The following is a 21,799-nucleotide window of genomic DNA, read 5'->3' on the forward strand; positions in this document are numbered from 1 at the left end:
AAATAAATTAACAAAATAAAATGACCTCAAACTAACTTTGCAAACCTCAGAAAACACACCGTAATGTTGTTTAACAGGCTAAGCAGGTTCTTAACTGGTGACCTGCTGGGGCTACAAAGCTTGTTCTGCCTATTTTAGCAATCTAAACTCTAACCTAAGCATTACCTGAAATGTCAACAGTTCGAAAATTGTGGAGATAAAAGAATATTGGACACTCGTAATTTGGTGAGAAAGTGAAAGTTTACCTTTCATTTGAACTCCATGTGGAGCAGTGAAGCAGAACCGAAGCTGTTATCCAAAAAGAAGCACTTGTGATCTTGTTACTAAGAAAATTTGTACTTTTTTATTTTACCTACAATTATCGATAAGAAAGCAATGATTAGCAATTAATATATAACTCAAATATCAACTTGATTTATTTTGTTCATGTTACTTAACTTTTCATTGTTAGTCAATCGCTATTTGGTTAAACAGAACAAGAATAACATTTTTTAACAATTGTTTTGTCAACAGCACTGCTGTGATTTGACTTTACAGTGCCCAGATGATAAGGAAAATGTTTTTTCTGTTGTGTCAGTTTCAGGTTGGTTTTGTTCTGCATTGAAATGACGCATCAGTCTGAGCACACGCATGGAAGTGGTGCTATAGTATTCGCCTTATCATCTGGAGAGTGTGCCTTTGAATCTCAACAGAGCAGAGTGGGATTTCTGATGATCAGGTGGGACTAGGTGTGGGCAGGTAGTATTGTTAACAAGATATTTATTTAAAAAAAAATTCTTGTTCTGTTTGATCAAATTGTTTTTGACCCACAATAAAAAGTTAAGTAATGTGAACAAAAATACTCAATTTGGGTGGATTTAAGACTTTGAGTTAGATGATTATTTAAAGGGGTCATACAGGCCTACATGCACTTTTTTAAGCTGTTTGGACTGAACTGTGTGTTAGGAAAGTGCTTACACATCCACTCTACGATGATAAAGAGCCGCCCAGTGGTTTTCTTTTCATTAATTACAATAACATGCCCCTTCTAAAATCAGGCCAATCGCAAATGCCTGTCAATGTGATGCCACATGATTGACACTGGTGTTTTAGCAAAGACCCGCCCCGAGTAAGAAGAAGCTGTTGGCCATTGTTTTTCGCCGCTGGAGCAAAATGGCGCCTAAGCGAGTGTTGTGTACAGTTGTTGGGTGTAATAGCGGACACAGCAGTTGTCATTTACTACCTAGGGTTAGTGACCTAGGGTACCTACCTAGGGTTAGGTGGCTGAATTTAGTTTTTGAAGCTAACGTCCCGGCCGATTTACCTAAATGCGTTCATGTTTGGGATAATCATTTTTCACCAGACTGCTTTATAAACGCGGGTCAATATAAAGCTGGTTTTACTAGGAAGCTGCTTATAAAAAATGGATCTGTACTAACGCTTTGTGTTCGTGCTTCATCTTCACCAGGCTCAGTGAGTTATTTATTTTTCTATGACTCTTTGCAGATCGCCTTTTCTAATAATCACGATGAATGCGGAGTGTAAGTTAACTTATACTCTCATAGAACATGATCATGGCTTTTTCTCTGTGTACATCCTTTTCTATATAATTCCTAATCGCCCATTTATAATAAACAATGGATTAAGGTGATTGTCTAGTTGCAAACTGTGTGGGTAGTCGGAAAACTATATTATGCTTACCTTTGTTACGTTAGATGGTTTATAACGATGTCTGTCGAAGATTAAGAAGTCATGTAAACACATCAGTAAACACATCGCGTCCGTATTTCTCTCGGTAAGTTTCTCCGCTTTATGTTGTTGTTGCTCGCGGCAGCGTAACAGCCCGTTAATTCATGCCCATGCAGTGATGAGAAAGACAAATCGAGTCAATGCATGTTCATTCTTTTAATTTCTGCGTTGTCAGGCGATATTACAAACTTCCGCGTAGGTTCCGTACTTAAATCAAACCAAAAACTACTTAAGAAAACAGGCTTAGGCTCTATATTCCAGCGTTTTCCAGTTTGGACTGCATTACCCACAAAGCACTGCGTTGTGGGCAATGCTTTGTGGTTAATGCAGTCCAAAGCATTGCCCGCACTGGACTACACTTCCGTGGCTATACCCCACGTGTGTTGTGAAGACACGCCCCACAGAACTGGGGGGGCGGGCTCAGCAGAGGTCATGAGCATTTAAATTAGCATGTACTGAAACAGGTTGCTGAGAACAGAGCTAGTTTTTACCAGGTAAACCAGGTGTTTTTTTTACACAATAATTTAGAATTTTTAATTAACGTATAATACAAACTTTTCATTAGGACCCTAAAGATCATATTAACATTTAATGAAAAATGTTTCTGGATGATCCCTGGACGTTTTAATCCTTCAAAGTCTTGTTGGCCCGGGAATCGGCTGTACATCTGACTGATCTCATTTCATCGCACACAAGCATCAAGTTACAAGTTATTTTCTACTCCATTGTTTGAGCGAGCGCCGCTGCTTAAGCGGGATTTTTGGAAATTTAAGCCCGTAATGTGCTTGATTATTGGAGTTGGACCAAGAATTGGATTTAAAACTGTTTTAATCCTTCATGGACTCGGCTGATAAAAGCCACAGTTTTATTACATCGCACACAAGCGTCAATTCCCAAGATTTTTAGTTCAAGGTACTCGCGTATGAGCGTGATTGTGTGTCTTTGTCGGAGCAGGAATCCTGGAGTTTTAGGTTCAACAAGTGCCAGAATTTGTTTGATTGGGATTTGGATTTAAATCTGACTTATTATATCGTGCATATCTGCGTACTGTTCATATTACATCATACGCAAGCATTCAAGTTTTCAAGCATTTATAAGTGATCCGGCCTAAGTCATTTTGTGTGCGTGATTGTGTGCCGCTGTTCGAGCCTCAGATTGGAATCTGGAATTAAATCTGGTTTGTTGCATTGCACACATTTGCTGTATCGCGCACAAGCATTCAGTTTACGAGCTAAATCTGACTGTGTACTCGGGATCCTGGACATAATATTTTATTATATGGGACTATATATATATATATATATATATATATATATATATATATATATATATAATTTTTTTTAAAAACTCTTTGGTTGATAAATTGCTTGCGTACATTATGTGCGTTTAACTCTTGGATGCATGTTATTTTTAAGTTTATTCTTTTGGATACCTTGTCAAGTTCATACTAGTGGCAGTGGGTATGTTTGAGGTTTATTTTCAGTGTGTAATCCATCAACTGTAAATTCTGATATTCGGACACAATATGGAGTACCTACTAACTTTGTTATGCTCAAACAATACTATGAATTGCTGTACCCCATGGATTTTAAGTATCTGGATTTTATGAAATGTGCTTTATCCAGGGAGGAAAATTATTGTATGACTAATATAACTTGTTTGGGGTCTATGGCTGGAAGAAGAGTGAGGAATTCAGTTAAACAAAGGAGTCTAATAGTTTTAATGTTGTACAATACATTCTGGGAATGTATCTCCAAACCCAGGGCCTTATACTGCCATAAGTTTCACTACTCCAGCTTGAGTTAAGTTAAAAACAAGATCTGCATTGGGTTTTATAAATTTAAATGTTCGTAGCTTGTTGCCCAAATTGGATATGGTATACATCTGGGCTAAAAATACAAATGCAGATGTGATAGTTATATCTAAATCCTGGCTTAACAAATCTATTTCAGATAAAGATATCAGTATTACTGGTTATAAGGTTTTTAGATCAGATAGATTAAAAAAGGGTGTGGGGGTAGCAATTTATGTCAAAGAACATTTAGAGGCATCATTGCTACTCTCAGTTTCAATAGCTAAACAGTATGAACTATTAGCTTTAAATCTTTCTGTGTCCAAAACCCTTCAGATCACTAAAGCTGGTTGTTATAGGCCTCCTTCGGCTACTAGCAATGCTGTACAGTCATTAATACATACATTGACCTCTTTGGAATATAAGGAATTGATCATAATGGGTGATTTTAATTTGAATTGAATGCATTATTACTTCAATTCCGGATGTTGAGTTTGCTTGGGAATATTTTTATAATAGTTTTATGTCAATTATTAATAAACATGCACCTTTGAGAAAATATAGAGTTAAATGTCGGGATAACCCATGGTTCTCAACCGTCTTGTGTGAACTTATTCAAGAACGGGATGCAGCATGGGCCAGGGCTAGACAAACACATTTAAACTCTGGTTTGTTATGTTTTAGGCAGCTCTGAAATAAATGTACAGTTGCAACTAGAAAATCGAAATCTGATTATTTCCTTGATAAAACCACAGAAAATTTGACAAATTCTTGGAAGTTGTGGAGGAATATTAAACTGTTAACTGGTAATAAATCCAATTCGGGGTTTCCTTCTTGTTTAACGATAGATTCTACCAAAATTACAGATAAAAAACAAATGCCTAATAGTTTTAATAGATGTTTCATTGCATCAGGGTCTGTATTTCAGATAAATAATAATACAGTTTTTGACCTAGATTTTCTTAATGCTGAACGTAAGCTATGGTCTAGTGAGTTTGCTTTTCAGCATATTACTTCCACTGATGTTTATTCGGCTTTAAAGGAACTAGATGTTAATAAATCGTCAGGTCCTGATCATATTGCCCCACTGTATCTAAAATTAGCAGCTGATTTGATTTCGCCTCCATTGACATATTTATTTAATCTCTCATTATTAACTAATATAATTCCTAGGATTTGAAAATCAGCATTTGTTGTTCCTTTGCCGAAAGGGGGAGATTCTACCCTAATGGATAATTATAGACCTATATCTAAACTGTGTATTCTCTCAAAAGTCTTAGAAAATTTAGTTAGTAAACAGTTGGTTCAGTACTTAAATTGTCATAATATTCAGAACTCAATGTGTTCAGGTGGAAGGTGCTCAGTCAGATTTTCTGGAGATCATTAAGGGAGTCCCTCATGGATCTGTGTTAGGGGCACTATTATTTAGTATATATATGTATATAAATTGTTTTGATTTTAATATGGATAATGCAAACTTCCATTTCTATGCAGATGATACTACTGTTTATTGCTCAGCTCCTTCTAAGCAACAATCTGTGGCTTCTTTACAGTCTGCTTTTGATACGATTCAAAATAGGTTCTGTGCTTTGAAGTTGGTTTTAAATATTGACAAAACAAAGTGTATGCTATTTTCCAATTCTAGAACCTCAGAGAAACCTATTGTACTCCAAACTTATCAGGGGAGCCAAGTTACATTGGTGTTGGAATACAAATATTTGGGCATTATTAGTGACAACACATTGCATTTTAGTTCACATATTAAGTATTTGCAAAATAAATTAAAGAAGCAGCTTGGTTTTTATTTTAGAAATAAGTCATGTTTTTCATTTAAGGTTAAGAGAGAAATAGTTTCTGCTATGTTTTTACCAGTTCTTGATTATGGGGATGTAGTTTATCAGCATGCCCCTTCTTATCTTCTTTCATCATTGGATGCTCTGTATCATGGAGCTCTAAGATTTATAACTGGATGTAAATTTTCAACACATCATTGTGAATTATATAATAGAGTTGCATGGCCTTCTTTGAGTATTCGCAGAAAAATGCATTGGGATTTGTTGATATATAAAGCAATTTTGGGTTGTTTACCACTTTATCTCTGCTGTCTTATACAAAGGACTTCGTTTAGGAGTTACTCACTACGTTCTCAATCAATTTACAATCTTTGTGTGCCTTTTGTTAGGACTGAACTTGGTAAAACTTCTTTTAAATATGCTGCTACTTCAGATTGGAATCTTCTTCAAAAGGAGATAAAGTTACAGAACTTAGTGTCACTTAAAAATTTTAAGTCATTATTGTGTAACTTAGAGAGAAATCAAATTGTGTGTGATTGTTTTTAATATGTCAATTGTCTTCTTTGTAATGTCTGTTGTTATTTGGCTGCCTATCTTGGCCAGGACACTTCTGGAAAAGAGATGTTAATCTTAGTGAGTTTTTTTTTCTGGTTGAATAAAGGTAAATGAAATGAAATGAAATCATTCCTGCTAGATAAGATCATTACTTATATTGTTCACTCTTAATAGATGAATTCTTTAAACATCAGAGGAATTCTTTCTAACACCTTAAAGAACACGTCATATTTTTATGCTACACTCTCAGTCAATCACTTCCTCCACATTATCACTTTTATACACTACCTGTGGCAATATAAGAAAAATGTTCTATGCTGCATGTGCTTAAAAACAATGGAAGCTATCTGTCACTCAGGCCATGAATAATGATTTCATATAGGTTTTAAAACCGTCTTGAGTGTAACACACACAGACAAACACCCACTTTCTTTACTAAGAATATTATTTTATAACATTATAATCTTGATAGTATTTGAAAATGATGGCCTTCGACCAATTTGTTAATGATTAAGATTGGAATTTTAATACATTTTACTTGCCCCTTCTTTTATTTGATTATAAAATCATGGCTTTTTTTCTCTTTTGCCAAGATTTTGCATATCCAATTAGGTGGCCAAGAAAAAGAGTCTGGTGAAACCAAGTGATCCTAACAAGAATTACAAAGTCAGATTACTCATTTAAAGACTATTAAAATGTTTGTCTGCAGCAAAAGAATCATCATTTGAAGTGATGTTAAAATGCACAACTCACTTACAAAATAGACATTTTAAGTTCATAATTCAAACTTTTGTGGTGAAATATAAAGAAGTAACAGCAAAGGTTATGGCTGGAAAGAATTTAAAATCTTTGGGTTTAGGTCTGTGCTCTAGGAGTTTACTTTATTCTTCCAGTTATTTTTCTGAAGTCATCTATATTACATTCACTATCACCTACATTCAGCTGTTCCTTGGGGTGAAGTTTGGTGATTTAGGGTTAAAACATTAAACATACTTTCCTTTGTGTTCTAGCACCAACACCAGCAGTGTCTTATGTATAACTGATTGTTACACAGTAACACAGTACATATCCTTCTCTATATAATGCAGTCAGGTCCATAATTATTTGGTCAGTGACACAATTTTCATACTTTTGTTTCTATACACCAAAGTAGAGTGTGGAGACTTTCAGGTTTAATTCAATGGATTAAAAAAAAAAACTTTGTATTACATTTTGCAATACTTTTTAACAATTACAGTCATTTAAAAAAATCAAGTCTCTTTATTTTTACAGGCTCACAAGAATTGGACAGCATAATGATGAGCAGATTCATGCTTGTTATTTTGAAAGGTACAAAAAAAGTACAAAGATAAAAAAGTTAATTACAAGTGTAGAATTTGCATTTGATAGCTGTTCATGGAAGCTCTCAATACTATACCAACCAAAGCAAGTGAAGGAAGATGGAAAACAAATCTAGAGATAGCAGATTACAAATTTGGTACATTCTTAAAAATAAAGAATGCACTGAAGAGCTTGTCAATGCTTAAAGGCCTGTAAGACAACTAAAGTAAATGGTCACTGAATTCTTGGCTTTGAGAATAAAATCCACTTGTCAACATCTAGTCAAGCCAAGAACACTCTGAAGGAGGAACTGTAGGTGTATGTGGGCATGGGCCTGTATGGCTGCCAATGAAACAGAATCATTAATGTTTATTAATGATGTGACTGCTGGATAGAAGTAGCAGGATGAATTGTGGAAATGTATAGAGTTATTACTTTTGCTCAGGTTAAGTAAAATGAAAACTAATAGAACAGCACTTTATATTAGAGATGGATAATGGCCCCAAAAGCAACAAAAAGCTAATGAAAAGATATGGAATTTTCTTAAGAGTTTGAGCCATTCACCTAACTTACAACACAGCTCAGTGTGTTTTTTTATTTACTGAAGATGCCCAGACCTACAAACAAACACCAACTGATGGTAACTTCATTAAAGGAAAATCATCTCAAGAGAGAAAACTCTGCATTTGGTCATGTACATTGGTTTTAGACTTCAGGCAATCATTGACTGAAAAGTCACTTTCCAAATGCTTATAGACCTGACTGTAGCTGCCTCCATCACCCTGTTTTAACAAAAAATTGCAGATGTCTTGAGCCACAATTCATTTCTTCATATAAAATTAAATTAAATTATGTAGATGAAATTAATTAAAATAGGGTTAAAATAGGATTAACAAGCCGCAAAGTGCTTAAAGATACAATTTAAAAAATGGTTGTTTATTAAAAAACCTCAGCAGCAACCTAATTTCGCCTCTTATCTGTTCCAACCACTCAGAATTCAGTATTAGCAGTGTACTAATCACCTACCTGATCATCTCTCATTGTCTGCACTTGTCTCTCACTGGTTTATGCCTTAGATGTTTTTCATGCTTAAACGATTCATAAGTCATTGTGGGGCTTAACATATACAAGTATAGGGACTATACTGAAAATTAAAGCAAAAAAATTGCCAAAACTGACTGCCAAAAAAGTCCCTCAGAAATACTGGAGAACTATTCCTCAAGACTACATAAAAAAAATACCCTGACACTTTGGAAACAAAATATGAAGAAATGAGCAGTGCATCAAGCCTTTTGCACAGTACTCTATATAACATTTAAAAAAAAAAATCAATTCTTGGGTGACCTGTAGTCAGTCTTGCAGAATCTGCTCCAGAACAAATAGGAGGCTTTTCAATCCATACATGTAGCCATCATCTGAACTGTTACTAGGAAACACATGGGCAAAGTCAATCATCTTGACCTCCACATTTTCATCCTTTCTTCCATTTGAGCTCTTGTTTTCAACTGCAGTGTTTATGTTTGCCTCCATGTCAGCCGTGATTCCCTTAGCCTGGTGATGTAAAGAGTGAGATCCAAACCCATTCGCTTTCCTCACATAATGAAAGCCTTCAAGAATGCTATTACAGCTTACCTGCCCAAAGGAGCTTTTCAACTTTGAGCTAGTGAGGTCAGCATTACATTTGTTCTCTAACTCAGCTTGCCTATGTCTCTTTCCTGTCAGAGTTACACTTATGTTTTTTGTATTGGGTCTGTAAAGACAGCCCTCATATACAAACAACAAAGAGCTGGCATAAAAGTGGAGCTGCTTTTGGCCCTCAAACCAATGGAGGATTTTACGGATTTTATGGATGCTTAGAGAAATGGCATCTTTTCTTAGCTCCTCTCCATTATGGAAAAATCTAGCTAATCCTGCAAAGAAAAAACAGAACACTTTACTTACTATCTGCACAGGAAAAATATGAAACTTGTATTCATATTTCCATAAATTGTAACTGGAATAATGTGAGAAAAAAATACTTAAATTTAATCCATACCATTTTTAATTGTTTCCTTTGTCAGACTGCGTCCATACAACTGTTCATGGGTAATATAAGTTCCTGAAGCTATGTGGTAAACCTGAAAAGGAGAAAATAAGACTGTGGAGACATCACATGATATCTTTGATTGCACTGCTAGTTGTTGTTATGGAAGTAATTAATGGTCAAAAACATAATCAAAACAAAATGTAATGAATATCCTTGTGTTAGCGGGGGTGTGGTCAAACATCGATCGGAAGCAGGGAGAAGCAGGTGGAACCGCAGATAACACGTAATGATTAATGTGTGTCTTTGTGTGCCTACAGGAGGGAGACAGAGAGCCAGTGACCTGAGAGCTCAGCTGAGAGCAAGGTGTCTCAAGGTGTCAGTTCATCTGTTGCTGCTATTGATAGGGTCCAGTTCACTTCCTACCACCTCCCCTCCAATAAAATGCTGGTGTACCCCAACCTGAGAAAGGTGAATATGTAGTGGGTTGGCTGGACCCCTGAATGACAATGCCAGTGCTTTCACTATGACATCCAGTCAATACTGCCATTCACTTGTTTGTCTTTGCACAACAGCTCTGGCATGCTTTTCATAGGTGGCTGCTGGCAAAGGAGTGCAAAATTGAGGGGATCATCTACCAGGTGGTGCTGGCACTGTTCATTGCCCAGCTGCCACAGAAAACACAGTGCCCGACCAATGCTGCCAAAAGAGGAAACGCGACTGGCTTAGGACCATTTGGCAGTGGATCTGGAAGCAGTCAGTTGTCTATCAACACAACTTTCTTTCTCTCTTATCCTAATGTTGGGCTTTCCCCTCCCATACCTTTCAACTGGTAAAGACATGCCATATCGGTTAACACTCAAACTAAAAGGGCACTATCCTCTTTTTGATTTAGAAGATCCTGAAAGGGATTCTGACTGATCAGGGCACCATGTTGGGTGGATTGGTTGAACAATTTATTCCAAAGACTTGAAGACATGATTTTATTCTTGATGAGAATTAGAACTAGGATAAGTGGGTTAAATGCCACAGGCCTCCATGAAATTTTTCTTTCCTGAATAAATTACTGTATGGGTGCCAGCGCGATGGAATCCTAGACATCAATTAAGAAAATTGGGGGGAATACCATCTCATCATCTAGTAAAAATTCAATTTAGTACATTTAGTACTGGGGCTCCCCACCAGTGTGTTTGGGTCAGGAATACACACCATTAGATGAAGTGTTAATACCAACAACAACAACCTAATTACTTGCCAAGTCACGAGGACCCGTTGAGAGCAGGGTGGGTATGTCTATATGGTTAATAACTACAGTGGAACCTTGAATTGCCTGTACCTTGGTCTGCAAGTGTTTTGCAAGACAAGCAAAAATGTTAAATAAATTTTAATTCGGTAAACACGTGAGGCCTTAAAATATGAGCAGTAGCATTGTGGGTAATTGTTTACCATGCTTGGTCTCAGTACGTGTGCATCTCTCGTATAGTCAACATCTGTGCGTACTGTTTACTATAACACTGTGGCATTTTTATTTTGTGTTTGTACAGTATGTGTGTATGTGCGCTTGTGTGATTTAGAGTCTCTGTCAGTAAAGTGGTGTGTGTGTGTGTGTGTGTGTACATGTGTGAAAGTTGTCCTACACAGTAGCCCCCTACCTCCTCCTCTCCTCTCTCTGGCTTTGTCGGTAAGCTTGTGCTTTTGTGTGTGTGTGTGTGTGTGTGTGTGTGTGTGTGTGTGTGTGTGTAAAAGTCGTACTACACAGTAACCCCCCCCCCCCTTCCTCCTCCTCTTCTCCTCTGGTCTCAAACACTACAGCTACTATTCTTTTAAAAGTTATTTCATTTATTTTGTATTCATATTTTTATATATATTAATGTATTTTATAATATTTTTAGGTGGTGGAATAAAATCATCAGAGTTTTCATTATTTTATATGGGGAAATTGGTATATGAGTATACTTTGATATATGAGTGCTTTGATATACAAGCATGCTTCTTGAATGAATTATGCTTGCAATCCAAGGTTTAACTGTAGAAGGTTATAACTATAAGGTTAGGTGAATGAATAGAGGATGCACCCAGATCTCAGCCCTATGACACCTTGGAGGAATGTAGTTTCAACAATGGTTGTTCCTGAGAGAGTACAGACAAAGAGAGGTAAATCAAAAAGATGTGGTCCAATTAACCCCATTCGTCTGAGGATAGTACCTCCATAAAGAGCACCAGTTTTGCTTAAAGAACTGTCTGATGTATTCTCGCCTTTGCCGAGTGCCACTAATCTTATCGGGCACATGGTTGTGCAGCCAACCTTATGGATTACCTCAGCACAGAAAAAATGTTGTTCAACGTCAACTCAGAGCTGTTCTTTATATGGGAGAAATTAAGGAGTTGTAGTGATTCATGAAGGCTTGTGATCTTCGTGACTAAGTCTGATAGGTCAGTCTGGTTCTTTGTTCACTATAGGAATGTGAAAGCAGTGTCTCAATTTGATGCATAGCCAATACCTCAATCAAATGACACTGGAGATTAAAAAAAAAAGAATATTGTCAGATTTTCTGGACTCTTTTTCAGACTGTTTGGCTTACACAAATTCATGACTCTTCTGTTTAGGTTGTTTGGGGCTCTAGCAACATTTCAGCATCTAATCATACCTCATCCAATCATTGGTATTTGTATTGTTTTTAACCATTAGAATTTGAGGTGATCCATGGATCAGGGGCACAGATTAATGTGATGGGTTTGCATTCTCATAAGGGGGAAACATCAGCATCAGGCCAGAGTGGTTCAAAGTGGACAGAAGCAGGTAATGTGGAATGATTTTTACTGTGGTGGCTTAAGGCTCTCTATGTGCCTACAGGAGAGATCCAGTAATCTAAGAAAGAGCTCAGCTGAGAGCGCAACATGCTGTGTGTGTGTACAAGCGTGTGAGTGAAATTAAAGACACTGAAATCTAAAGCAAATTAAAGCAGAAATCACAGTGTAATTTCCACATGACTCCAATCCTTCATGGGGGGGTCACAGTCCTGTTTTGATAACAACACATACATAATTAACCATTTTGAATGTCCACTGAATATCCCTCCAGAATGGTTACTATGTGAATAAGTAGTCATGGTTCAGCAGCCCAGAAAATGTTTATCCTGGTCAGGGTTTTATGCTTGATAGGATTCCACTCTATCGCTGGGCAGCTTTAACAATTGCTATGCAAAACATTTAAAAGGGTTCATTTTAATTAGATTCAATTTAATTTGTAAGATTTCCCCACATCTGTAGCCCATGAGACTCATGAGATAGTAACTATATAGCAAGTTCATTAACATAAAAAAAGTTAATAAAAATTTATTTTAAGTCAATGATGATACCGCGTATAAGGTAAATAATTAATGAATATTTACTGTATGTAGACAAAGATTTGATACTGAAAACATACACAGTCTCACCCTCATTCCTAGGATCAAGAACCCAATCTCTTCCATTAGAGGATACTTTCTAATGTGCTCTTCCTGTTTCTCTTGTGAGGCAAACGGATCATAGCTCTTCCTCCCAATCTTCACATCCATAATACATGGACATGCAAACCTGCCGGCCACATCCTCCAGCTTCAGATACAGCTCTAAAAAAGAAAATGCATAAAGGCAGAGAATGTTTTTACAGATTAAATGCACAAAGAAATTTGGATATTAAATACAGTAGATAGTTACTATGTATGATAGTAAGGTGGTCCAGCACTACAATAACTGGTTGTCATTTTCACAATTCTGACTAACAGTAATTTCTTGACTAACAGTGATTTCTTGTTCAACATAAGTAGGAAACATGTAACAGTCCTATATCAATTTAGTCAATGCTGTATGAGATGGTTGTGATGCAGATTCTTTGCTGAGAGACTTGATAAACCTTATAACAAATCGATTCTTTTCACTGAAGCTGATATTCACCGGTAAGTCAATCCAAAACCTTGAATCAACTGATTAGAGTCTCCATGACAAAAACGCTTTATTGTGTTATTGTGTGCTCTTGTTGCGATGGTTTAAAGTTTAAAGCTGGCTAAAAGTTATACATTAACATATATGCAAAAAGGTCAAGATGTAGAACTATCCTGTAAATACATCCCCTTGTCTCTCTCTCTCTCTCTCTCTCTCTCCTTTACACGCACATATACACCTTATTTATTCTTTAAATGCCGATTCATCCATTGACTCATAGACATGTCAAGGAATATACTCCAACCCTTATGTCCCTCTCAGATTACATTCCACTAACTTCTCAGATAAAACAGGCCTTCTAGCATTGCATCCTGTTCCTGTCTGATATGATGTCAACTATGCAAACATAACACATTTACTGAGAGGTGATTCCAATCATAAATCATTAACCAATGAATCAATAATTTATTGAGGAATAAGTTAACTAAATCAGGCTTTCGTCAAACCTTAACATTTCAATGTATAACATAACCTTAAGCAAAACTTTGTTGTCAGCTCAAGCTGTTGTAAATACATGGCCAAAGATTGGCCAACGTTCAATTCCAGATTAAATAGGTAAACACTGGGCAGGCGTATCCTATCTCACCATTTGGTTTATCCGAAGTTGACCATATACCATAGTATTTGGGTAAGTGTTGTTGTAAGGCCCGTAGGTGTGGATCTGTGCAGTCTTGGGCAAACACCTAGAAAAAGACATTTACGTGAAGGTTAACAAAAAATAATAGTATGTGAGTCACATTGGTTCTAGTTCCTTTAGTAAATTCCTTCAGTATAGCATATCTGCTAGTTGGAACACTTAAACAAGGAAAAGGCTGTTTTCACAATTTAGTTTGTCAACTATGCTATGGGCAAAATACAATATAAGAAGTATATAGAATATCTACATCTTTTTCATCCTTGTTTCTTCCTAGACGTGTTCATACATTTCATGTCTATTAATAAGTACACTGCCTGGCCAAAAAAAGGCACATACTACATTGTGCACGCAAGATTTATTTCAATTACAGCACACAATGTGGTGGCCAGTTTCTGTCTGAAAATGATTCATCATACTCCCAGAAACACTCACTCACTTACTCACTCATCGTCTATACATTGTAAAAAAAAGTCCAACTAGATAAATGTTGAATGAATTAATACTGTATTGTTGGGCCAACTTATTACAGTGTTATTTGTTGAGACAACAGATAACAAGGTGTTCTTGAAAAATGTGGAGACAGAGACTGAATAAACTACAAAAATCAAGTTGAGCCAGCAATCTACCTTCCCTGAGATGCAATCATGTGATTCATAAGACCCCGCACAATCATGTGATTTATAAGACCCCCGCCCAGCAGGACTGATGCTATCAAACTACACAAAAGAGGTAAAGATGGCCATTTTGTGAATTCTCTATTTTGGGTAAATATTTAATTTATATTTTTTTAATCAAATATGTTTTAGTTAAAATAAATTAAATTTTATTTGTATCGCGCTTTTAACAATTGACATTGTTGCAAAGCAGCTTTACACAATTAAAATAATTATTTAAGTTTGTATGAGATGTGAACATGTATGAATCAAAATGACGAGACTGTCCCTGATGAGCAAGCCGAGGACGATGGCAACAGTGGCAAGGAAAAACTCCCTAAAATGGTAATAGGAAGAAACCTTAAGAGAAACCAGACTCACCAGGGAACCCATCCTCATTTAGGTGAACGGATAGCAGGAATTAATCTGCAATTAATCTATGTCTGTGTTAGTTTGGCTTCAGAGTTGCTAATGCTTATCTAATGCTCACCCGATTATTTTAAAAGATCACTCCAAATATGTAATTACTTATGAGAATGACTAAGTAAAACTCTTTAAAAATATCAAACCTTTTTGAATATGAAACAAAGCATAGCTTTAACACATCGTTAGAATTCCAGATACAGTCTTTTACACACTCAGGTGGTATATAGCCTTATTAATATATTTAATTTTAATATTTTGTGAAATTATACTTCGTCTTTACAAGAATTCTCTTGTTCTGTTGAACCAGAGCTCTGCTGTGGAGGATTGGGACAGAGATGTGACGGTTGGCCTTTTGGAGCTACTGGAGGAGAATGAACAAGGTGTTGAAGTTGTAGAATCCCTCGAGGGCCGCAGCAGCTTTAGAAATGATGTTTGGTCAGGTCTGTGCTCTAAACATTAATTTCCAAAAGGACTGGATGTACAACTATGAAGCCATTCAACGGTTTTTTATTGGACTTGGAGAGACACTCCAAGGTTCTAGGTTTTGATGATGTGTTGAACTGGGTTCTTAACCAGTTCCAATAAAAAAAATTACCTGCTTTGCTGTTTTCTTTGCTTGATGCAGCCCATGAATTTGACCCTTTTAAAATGGCAATCTTTTTTGGCCAGGCAGTGTATATTTATTCTAAATATTTTCTTTAAAATATCATGTTTCACCCTTCTGTTGGAAAGCATGTTATAAGATCACACAAATATGTTTCATTTAGTTTTTTTAAGCTAAACCCTAAAACCACTAAAGTTAAGAACACCCTTTTTATTTATTTATTTTATTTTTTATTTAAATTTAGTCGTGTCCATTTTTCTTCCCGTCACTAGGGGGGGCTCCCACATTAAGGCTACTTACCTCCATCCAGCCAGGAGGGCCAGGGGCTGTCACACGTTTCCTCTGAACCATGTGACACCAGTCGACCTCTTTTTATCGACCTGCTCGCTCACGCACCTTTGGGGGCAGCGTCACACACTCGGAGGCCAGCGCTATCCGCTCCCTCCGTGTGCGCAAGCTTGCAGACGCCCCGAATGGCGTAGAGCCGTGCAATTAATGTGGGAGCACTAATACCTCTCATCCCTCCCTGCTGAGAGAGCTTGGCCAATTTAGCTCTCTCAAGGCCTCCGGCTGAAAAGTTACAGCATCACCCGGGGACCGAACCAGCCATCTCCGGATGATAGGGCGAGCACTTTACCATTGCGCCATTTGGAGGCCCTAGAACACCTTTTTTATTATTTATTAATTTTAAACTGTTACATACTGTAACATAAACTAAACATAAATCTGTTTAAACAATGTCTGCAAATGTTCTGCCAAATGTTATCAACAAAGCTCCATCCTGTAGATCAAAAATCAGGACCCGCTGACAAATTACATGATGTAATTTTCTCTGTAACATACATTTTAAACACACTTGTGAGAGCTTCTCTCTGTTTTTTAAAATATGCTGCTCCTCTTGTAGGATCAGCATTCCAACAGGCCCTGTACCTCCTCAGCTACTGACACTTGTTTGAAACATCAGAACTTGTAAAATGTGTTGTTAAGCTGTTTTTTGAAAGTGCACCAATATGAATAATGCATGTTATAACATATGTAGGCTAATAATGGCAATGATGGAATTTTATTTTAAAACCAAGACACCCTAAAATAAAAAAAATGCCATAGTTGTCAGTTTGGGAGTAAGACAGTATTCAAGTTTATGAAGCATAGGATGTGTACAATGTTTGTGCGATAATGTGTTTTCCCTCAATAGGTAAATAATGATACTTATATACCTATATGATAGAAAATATTTAGAATAAATATAATTATGAAAATGGAACCAACATGTACTATACCCCAAATTATAGAATGATTTGTAATGTAGGTTTTGGTAAATTGCAATGTCAAGTTTTGAGTGGTGGATAATACCTGTGTGTAGAAAGTCATCTCACATGGGCCTCTGGGAGGAGGCTGTATCTGTTTGAGTACTGTGCCATCAAAGTGCTTAAGGATACCTAAGCAATCACACAAAGATACACACACACATTGCATCAGGACATATTTAACAATTATGAAAACTGAGTTGATCGTAATGTAAAACTATAACTAATTACATAATAATAATAATAATAATAATAATTAAATAATTTGTACTATTTATGTTTTTAGATAATTAAATAAAACATGAAGGCAATTGAAAAATATAGCCTACATAACTGGATATACAATATACAGTAGGTCATTTCATTTCTGTATTTTCTGTATCGCTACAGTTCTCTCTCTCTCTCTCTTTCTCTCCCTTTCCCTACAGACTCCTAAACAAAATCTTAAGACCAGGGGAAATATTACAAGTATTCATACTTCTCACTGGTAAATCGTAATCAGGTTGTAAGTAACCAGGTTGTAACTTCTTCAAAATGCCAAAAGAGAAAAAACATAAGCAAGAGACAAAAAAATAGAGAGTAGGTACTGTAATTTATGTAAAACTGTATTTAAACTCGAACAGGCTGGTCATCAGCTGATCAAAAGTTTAAGACCATAGCCTTTAAAAGGTAAAAATTGTGCAAAAAATATGTCACTGTCCTCCAGACAGTAACACTGTCAAAAAAGTTCACCTGCACTAAGCCATAGGATCTGACGGGCTGTTCGTTAAGACACAGGCTGATCCTCGACTCAAATTAAGGCCCTTACTGATGCCGAGTGCAGCCAGATAACCATAAGACGGCATCTGCGAGAGGAGAGGGCTTAAAGAACAAAAAATGTCTTCAAAAGCCACATCACCTCTCACACCACAAACCTGCCCATTTGTTATTTGCAAGGGAGCACCAAGCATGAGACATTGAAATATGGAAGAAAGTTTTATTCTTAGATGAGATAAAAAATAATCTGCATGGTCCTCATGGCATCCAATGATACTGGCATGACAAGGAGATTCCACTGGAGATATTTTCTACACGGCACAGTGGAGGAGCTTCATTTGAGGTGCTTTTTCCTTTAATGGAAAAATGGAGGTTTAACTTGTGCAGGGGCATGGCTATGTGAACATGATGAAGCAGGTATACCTTTTGACTGAAAGCCCTCGTCTGTGAAGTAATGACTGGGTTTTTTAAGAGGACAATGCTGCAGTTCACAATGTTTGCCTGATGAAGGACTTCTTCCAGGACAAAAACGTTAAACTTCTAGACCATTCTGCGTGTTCCCCTGATCTAAATCTTCTTGAGAATATTTGGGGATGAATGGCAAGGCGAAGTTACAAAAATGGACTTCAGTTCTAGACTGTGGATATCCTTTGTAAAGCCATCTTCACCACCTGGAGCAACGTCCCACCAGCCTCCTGGAAACGGTTGCATCAAGCATGCCAAAATGACTGTTTGAAGTTATCAACAAAAACAGTGGTGCTAGTTACTACTGAGTCCTTTTTTGACACTTTTAGTTCTGTTGTGGGTATTTTGGGGCTATGGTTTTAAACTTTTGATCACCTGATGAACAGCCTGTTGCCAATCTCTTTTCTTTTTTTTTTGTCTCTTGTTCATTTTTCTTGTTTTGACATTTTAAAGCAATTCTTTCAACCTGTGAGCACATTACAGCTCAGTCATTCTTGAGAACTGGGACAAAGCATGTTATTCTATTTTTATAAAATTAATATATTGTTGAACAGTGTGGTGTGGATTATCAAACCCTTTTTTAAGAACAACCACTCAGTTAACATTTATGTACAAATGACAACCATTTTAGTGCATTACGGGATTTTTGTCAACACTGTCAGAAATTAAAAGATGCATTTAAATTATATTTTCTTGCATAGGTTTTGTCTAATAATAAAGTGTTCTTTCTAACTGTTATTTAATTATTTAAAAATAATAAATTATTTTAATAGCATAAAAACTAGCTTCCTCTTAGTTATTACAAAAATCCACTGCTTTTTACCCAAAAACAGTAAAGTTATTAATAAAATATTTCTTAATGTTAGGAAATGTAATATTTCATTACACTATTGTCGTAACAATTTACTAAAAAAAATAAATACATAAACACCAAAAATTCATACCTGACAGTGTTGACACACATCAGATGGTGATAACATCTATAAAACAAAAATTTTGTTTGTTTGTTTGGGCATCAGGCAGCGGGTGGTGCATGGCTGGTGAGTGGTGGTGTTTGCACAGGTGTTCACATACAATTATCACCTTTTATGTCATGCTGTGGGCATGTCACAGGCAATTATCTATTATAATATAGGTGTGTCACAGACGTGTCAGTAATTATTTACTGTTATAGTAGGCAGCATCATCATCAACGTGATTAATCATACAGTGAAACCTCGGATTGTGAGTAACACGGTTTACGAGTGTTCTGCAAGACAAGCAAAGATTTGTAATAAATTTTGACTTGAAAACTGAGCAAGTCTTGGAGTACCGAGTATCACGTATTACGCAGGCGCTTCTTGTTTTTATGCCAAGTGTCACGTGATCACAACTGAGCCAACGGTTTCTCTCTCTCTTGCGCTGCGGAATTGGGGGTAATCGTTTCCCTTGCTGGGTCTTAGTGCTCGTCTCTTGAACCCCAATCTCACCTATGCGGTTTGACTCACGGTAAGATGCGGTGTTAGGCACCGTAAGCTGCCGCGATTGCCTGCCAACATTCCGCTGGCGTGCCGCGAAGTTCTTCAAGGTCCGCAAGCTTCTGCGATATGTTTAATTTTTCGTGCGCGAAGATGGAAACGTACTCACAGCGGCAAAAACTTGCACTGAATCATAATGAACCGTACTTACGGCCACCGTGCAAAACTGCATAGTTGAGATAGGGGTATTACTGGTATAATCGACATCTGTGCATATAATGCATGCATTCAGCAACTTAAACATTAGAGTTAGAAAAAGTAATGAATTAATTAACAGCCGGAAATGAATTAACATGTATGTATTTTACTTATCACGCAATAATTGATTTTTATTTATTTTAATCAGTTTTATCTATTTGAAAATGTGAACCTTTGTTCTGGACAAGGACTTTTTCAGGTCTAGTGGGGACACTCGAAAATCATTTTAAGTAGGATTTGAAAAACAATTGTTATGTTGAGTTGATTCAGCTTATAAAAAGTATCATATTCAAAATATGAATAATTTCTTTCCCAGTTTTCAAGAATGATATCGGGCGCGTGCGCACACACATACACACACACACGTACAGTAATAATTGTGCTTCTCATTTACTTATAAACTGTCCCTCTAAATAATCTGTTTTACAGACCCACAAAATGAAACACAATGAACTGTTATCAGCTGTTCACACAATAAGTCTCCTAAACTTAAATTATTTAAATTAAGGAAGCGCGTTAGAGCTGTGAAAATTGGTCTTTGTGTAAATGCTTTAATTTACCTGTACAGTAGTTACCAAACAAAAATAGTAAATTACGATTTGTGATAAATAACAAAACAATAGTGGAAGAGATTAGCGGGTTAACAGACCGACGTTATGGACGCCGTACTTGTGTCCAGCCACCTGGTGAGCGAGCGGCACTGGAGTCCGCGCGCGCTCCGCTTTCCCGCGCTCCCATTCTGCCGCGTGTTCATGGTGCAGTCCCTCATCAGCGCAGGCACACGACTTAAGTTCTAGATCCTCTGTAGACATTGTAAGATCCGACTATCTCATCACAGCATAGCTATGATATTAAACTCTGGACTTCATGCCCCACTCACCACACCTGGAAGTCGGCAGTATAGATAAGAAAGACCTAGTTTGACCGAAGTCCCACTGAAGATTTATAGCCCCACAGACTCTTTAACTCTCAATCCCACTTCCTCATGAAAGCAACCGCAGCCATTCAACAGCTGTCCTGTGCACTAAAGAACAACTAAATCCCTTGTCAGTTTAAGGTGTTCTGTCCACCTGTACCACTCACACTTCAGGATACTGACTCGCTGCTGGTTCGCGTTTCGGTCCGGTTTCGATTATCGTTCACAAATTTGCATACCCTCCTAGTCGTGCTGGTTATTTAAAGTTAGGAACAACTTGTCAAGCACGTTTCCATATGTCAAATGCATAAAGTCGCTAAATGGTGGCAAAGTTTAATCAGTCTTGAATCTGATTGGACAGAAGGCGTTTACTTTTTCTACACCACCACAATGCCGACTGTTAAATGATTTACTTAGATCATTCACGAAGCTTGTAAATTTTGAAAAGCTGTGATTTTTGTTCTTTTGTTATTTATGGTTTCTTGTGCACACATATTAACTTCTAACCATAAAGCAAACATAACTGTGAAAATAAACCTCATGTTCCAAGAACTTCTTCCCATAACATAACTTCCTGTGTCCTGTGCATACAAGAACAATTTTATGGAATTTTTCAGTAGCAATTAAGTGCAGCCTTCTGGTGAAGTTAATATGGCAAAAGTAAATGTTTATGGAAGGAGTCCCCTGTGTTAGGCATTTTGAATAATCATAGGTACAGCTAAGTTCAGCAATAAGGGTTTTTGCTTTCTCAAATCTAGACTGAATAACCCCCCCCCCCCTCCCCTCCCTCTAACTCTAACCCTAATCCCATACATTTTTAATGGGAACATTCTGTCATTTATAACTCCCAAACAAAACATCTGCCTGAAATGGGAGCGGTGGCTACCAACGAAGCTTTTCAATGCTACCACCCAAATCTCTCTACGACCTTCTCTTTCTTCAGATACTGATACTGGAAGATGGGAGTGGCACCAAACGATTGGGCATCCTCTAATTAGTAGAGATACCAAGTTTCAGCCTTCTAGGACAAAAACTAGACTGAATGCACCCATACCATTGGCGGTAAAAACTTTACCCCTATATTCTAACCCTAACCCTACACTAATTTAAGGTCAAGCTTTTCAAT

The 21,799-nt window shown here is 37.0% G+C and overlaps 1 protein-coding gene across 2 annotated transcripts; it reads right to left on the reverse strand.

Annotated features, from left to right (window-relative positions):
• Nucleotides 1-8,103: 8,103 nt before the first annotated feature.
• ipmka (inositol polyphosphate multikinase a) lies at nt 8,104-20,856 on the reverse strand. 2 transcript variants are annotated; one of them, XM_053501606.1, is made up of 6 exons: nt 20,407-20,856; nt 16,868-16,953; nt 13,781-13,877; nt 12,649-12,821; nt 9,224-9,305; nt 8,104-9,098 (listed from the first exon to the last, which is right to left on the reverse strand). In XM_053501606.1, exons 1-6 carry the CDS (start codon nt 20,567-20,569, stop codon nt 8,539-8,541), a joined length of 1,161 nt encoding a protein of 386 aa, XP_053357581.1. In that variant the 5' UTR covers nt 20,570-20,856; the 3' UTR covers nt 8,104-8,538. The 2 variants fall into 2 exon arrangements, with proteins under 2 accessions (XP_053357581.1, XP_053357582.1); XM_053501607.1 differs by lacking the exon at nt 20,407-20,856 and adding an exon at nt 18,987-19,069.
• Nucleotides 20,857-21,799: the final 943 nt, after the last annotated feature.

This window comes from Clarias gariepinus, chromosome 8 (genome assembly GCF_024256425.1).
Source record: "Clarias gariepinus isolate MV-2021 ecotype Netherlands chromosome 8, CGAR_prim_01v2, whole genome shotgun sequence".
Taxonomy (NCBI): domain Eukaryota; kingdom Metazoa; phylum Chordata; class Actinopteri; order Siluriformes; family Clariidae; genus Clarias; species Clarias gariepinus.

Coding starts and splice junctions, on each gene's coding strand:
- ipmka (XM_053501606.1), bottom strand. CDS start 20,569: ATGTCTACAGAGGATCTAGAACTTAAGTCGTGTGCCTGCGCTGATGAG. Junction 16,954..20,406: donor GTACGGCGTCCATAACGTCG/GTCTGTTAACCC, acceptor GTGATTGCTTAG/GTATCCTTAAGCACTTTGAT. Junction 13,878..16,867: donor AGATGACTTTCTACACACAG/GTATTATCCACC, acceptor GTCTTTTTCTAG/GTGTTTGCCCAAGACTGCAC.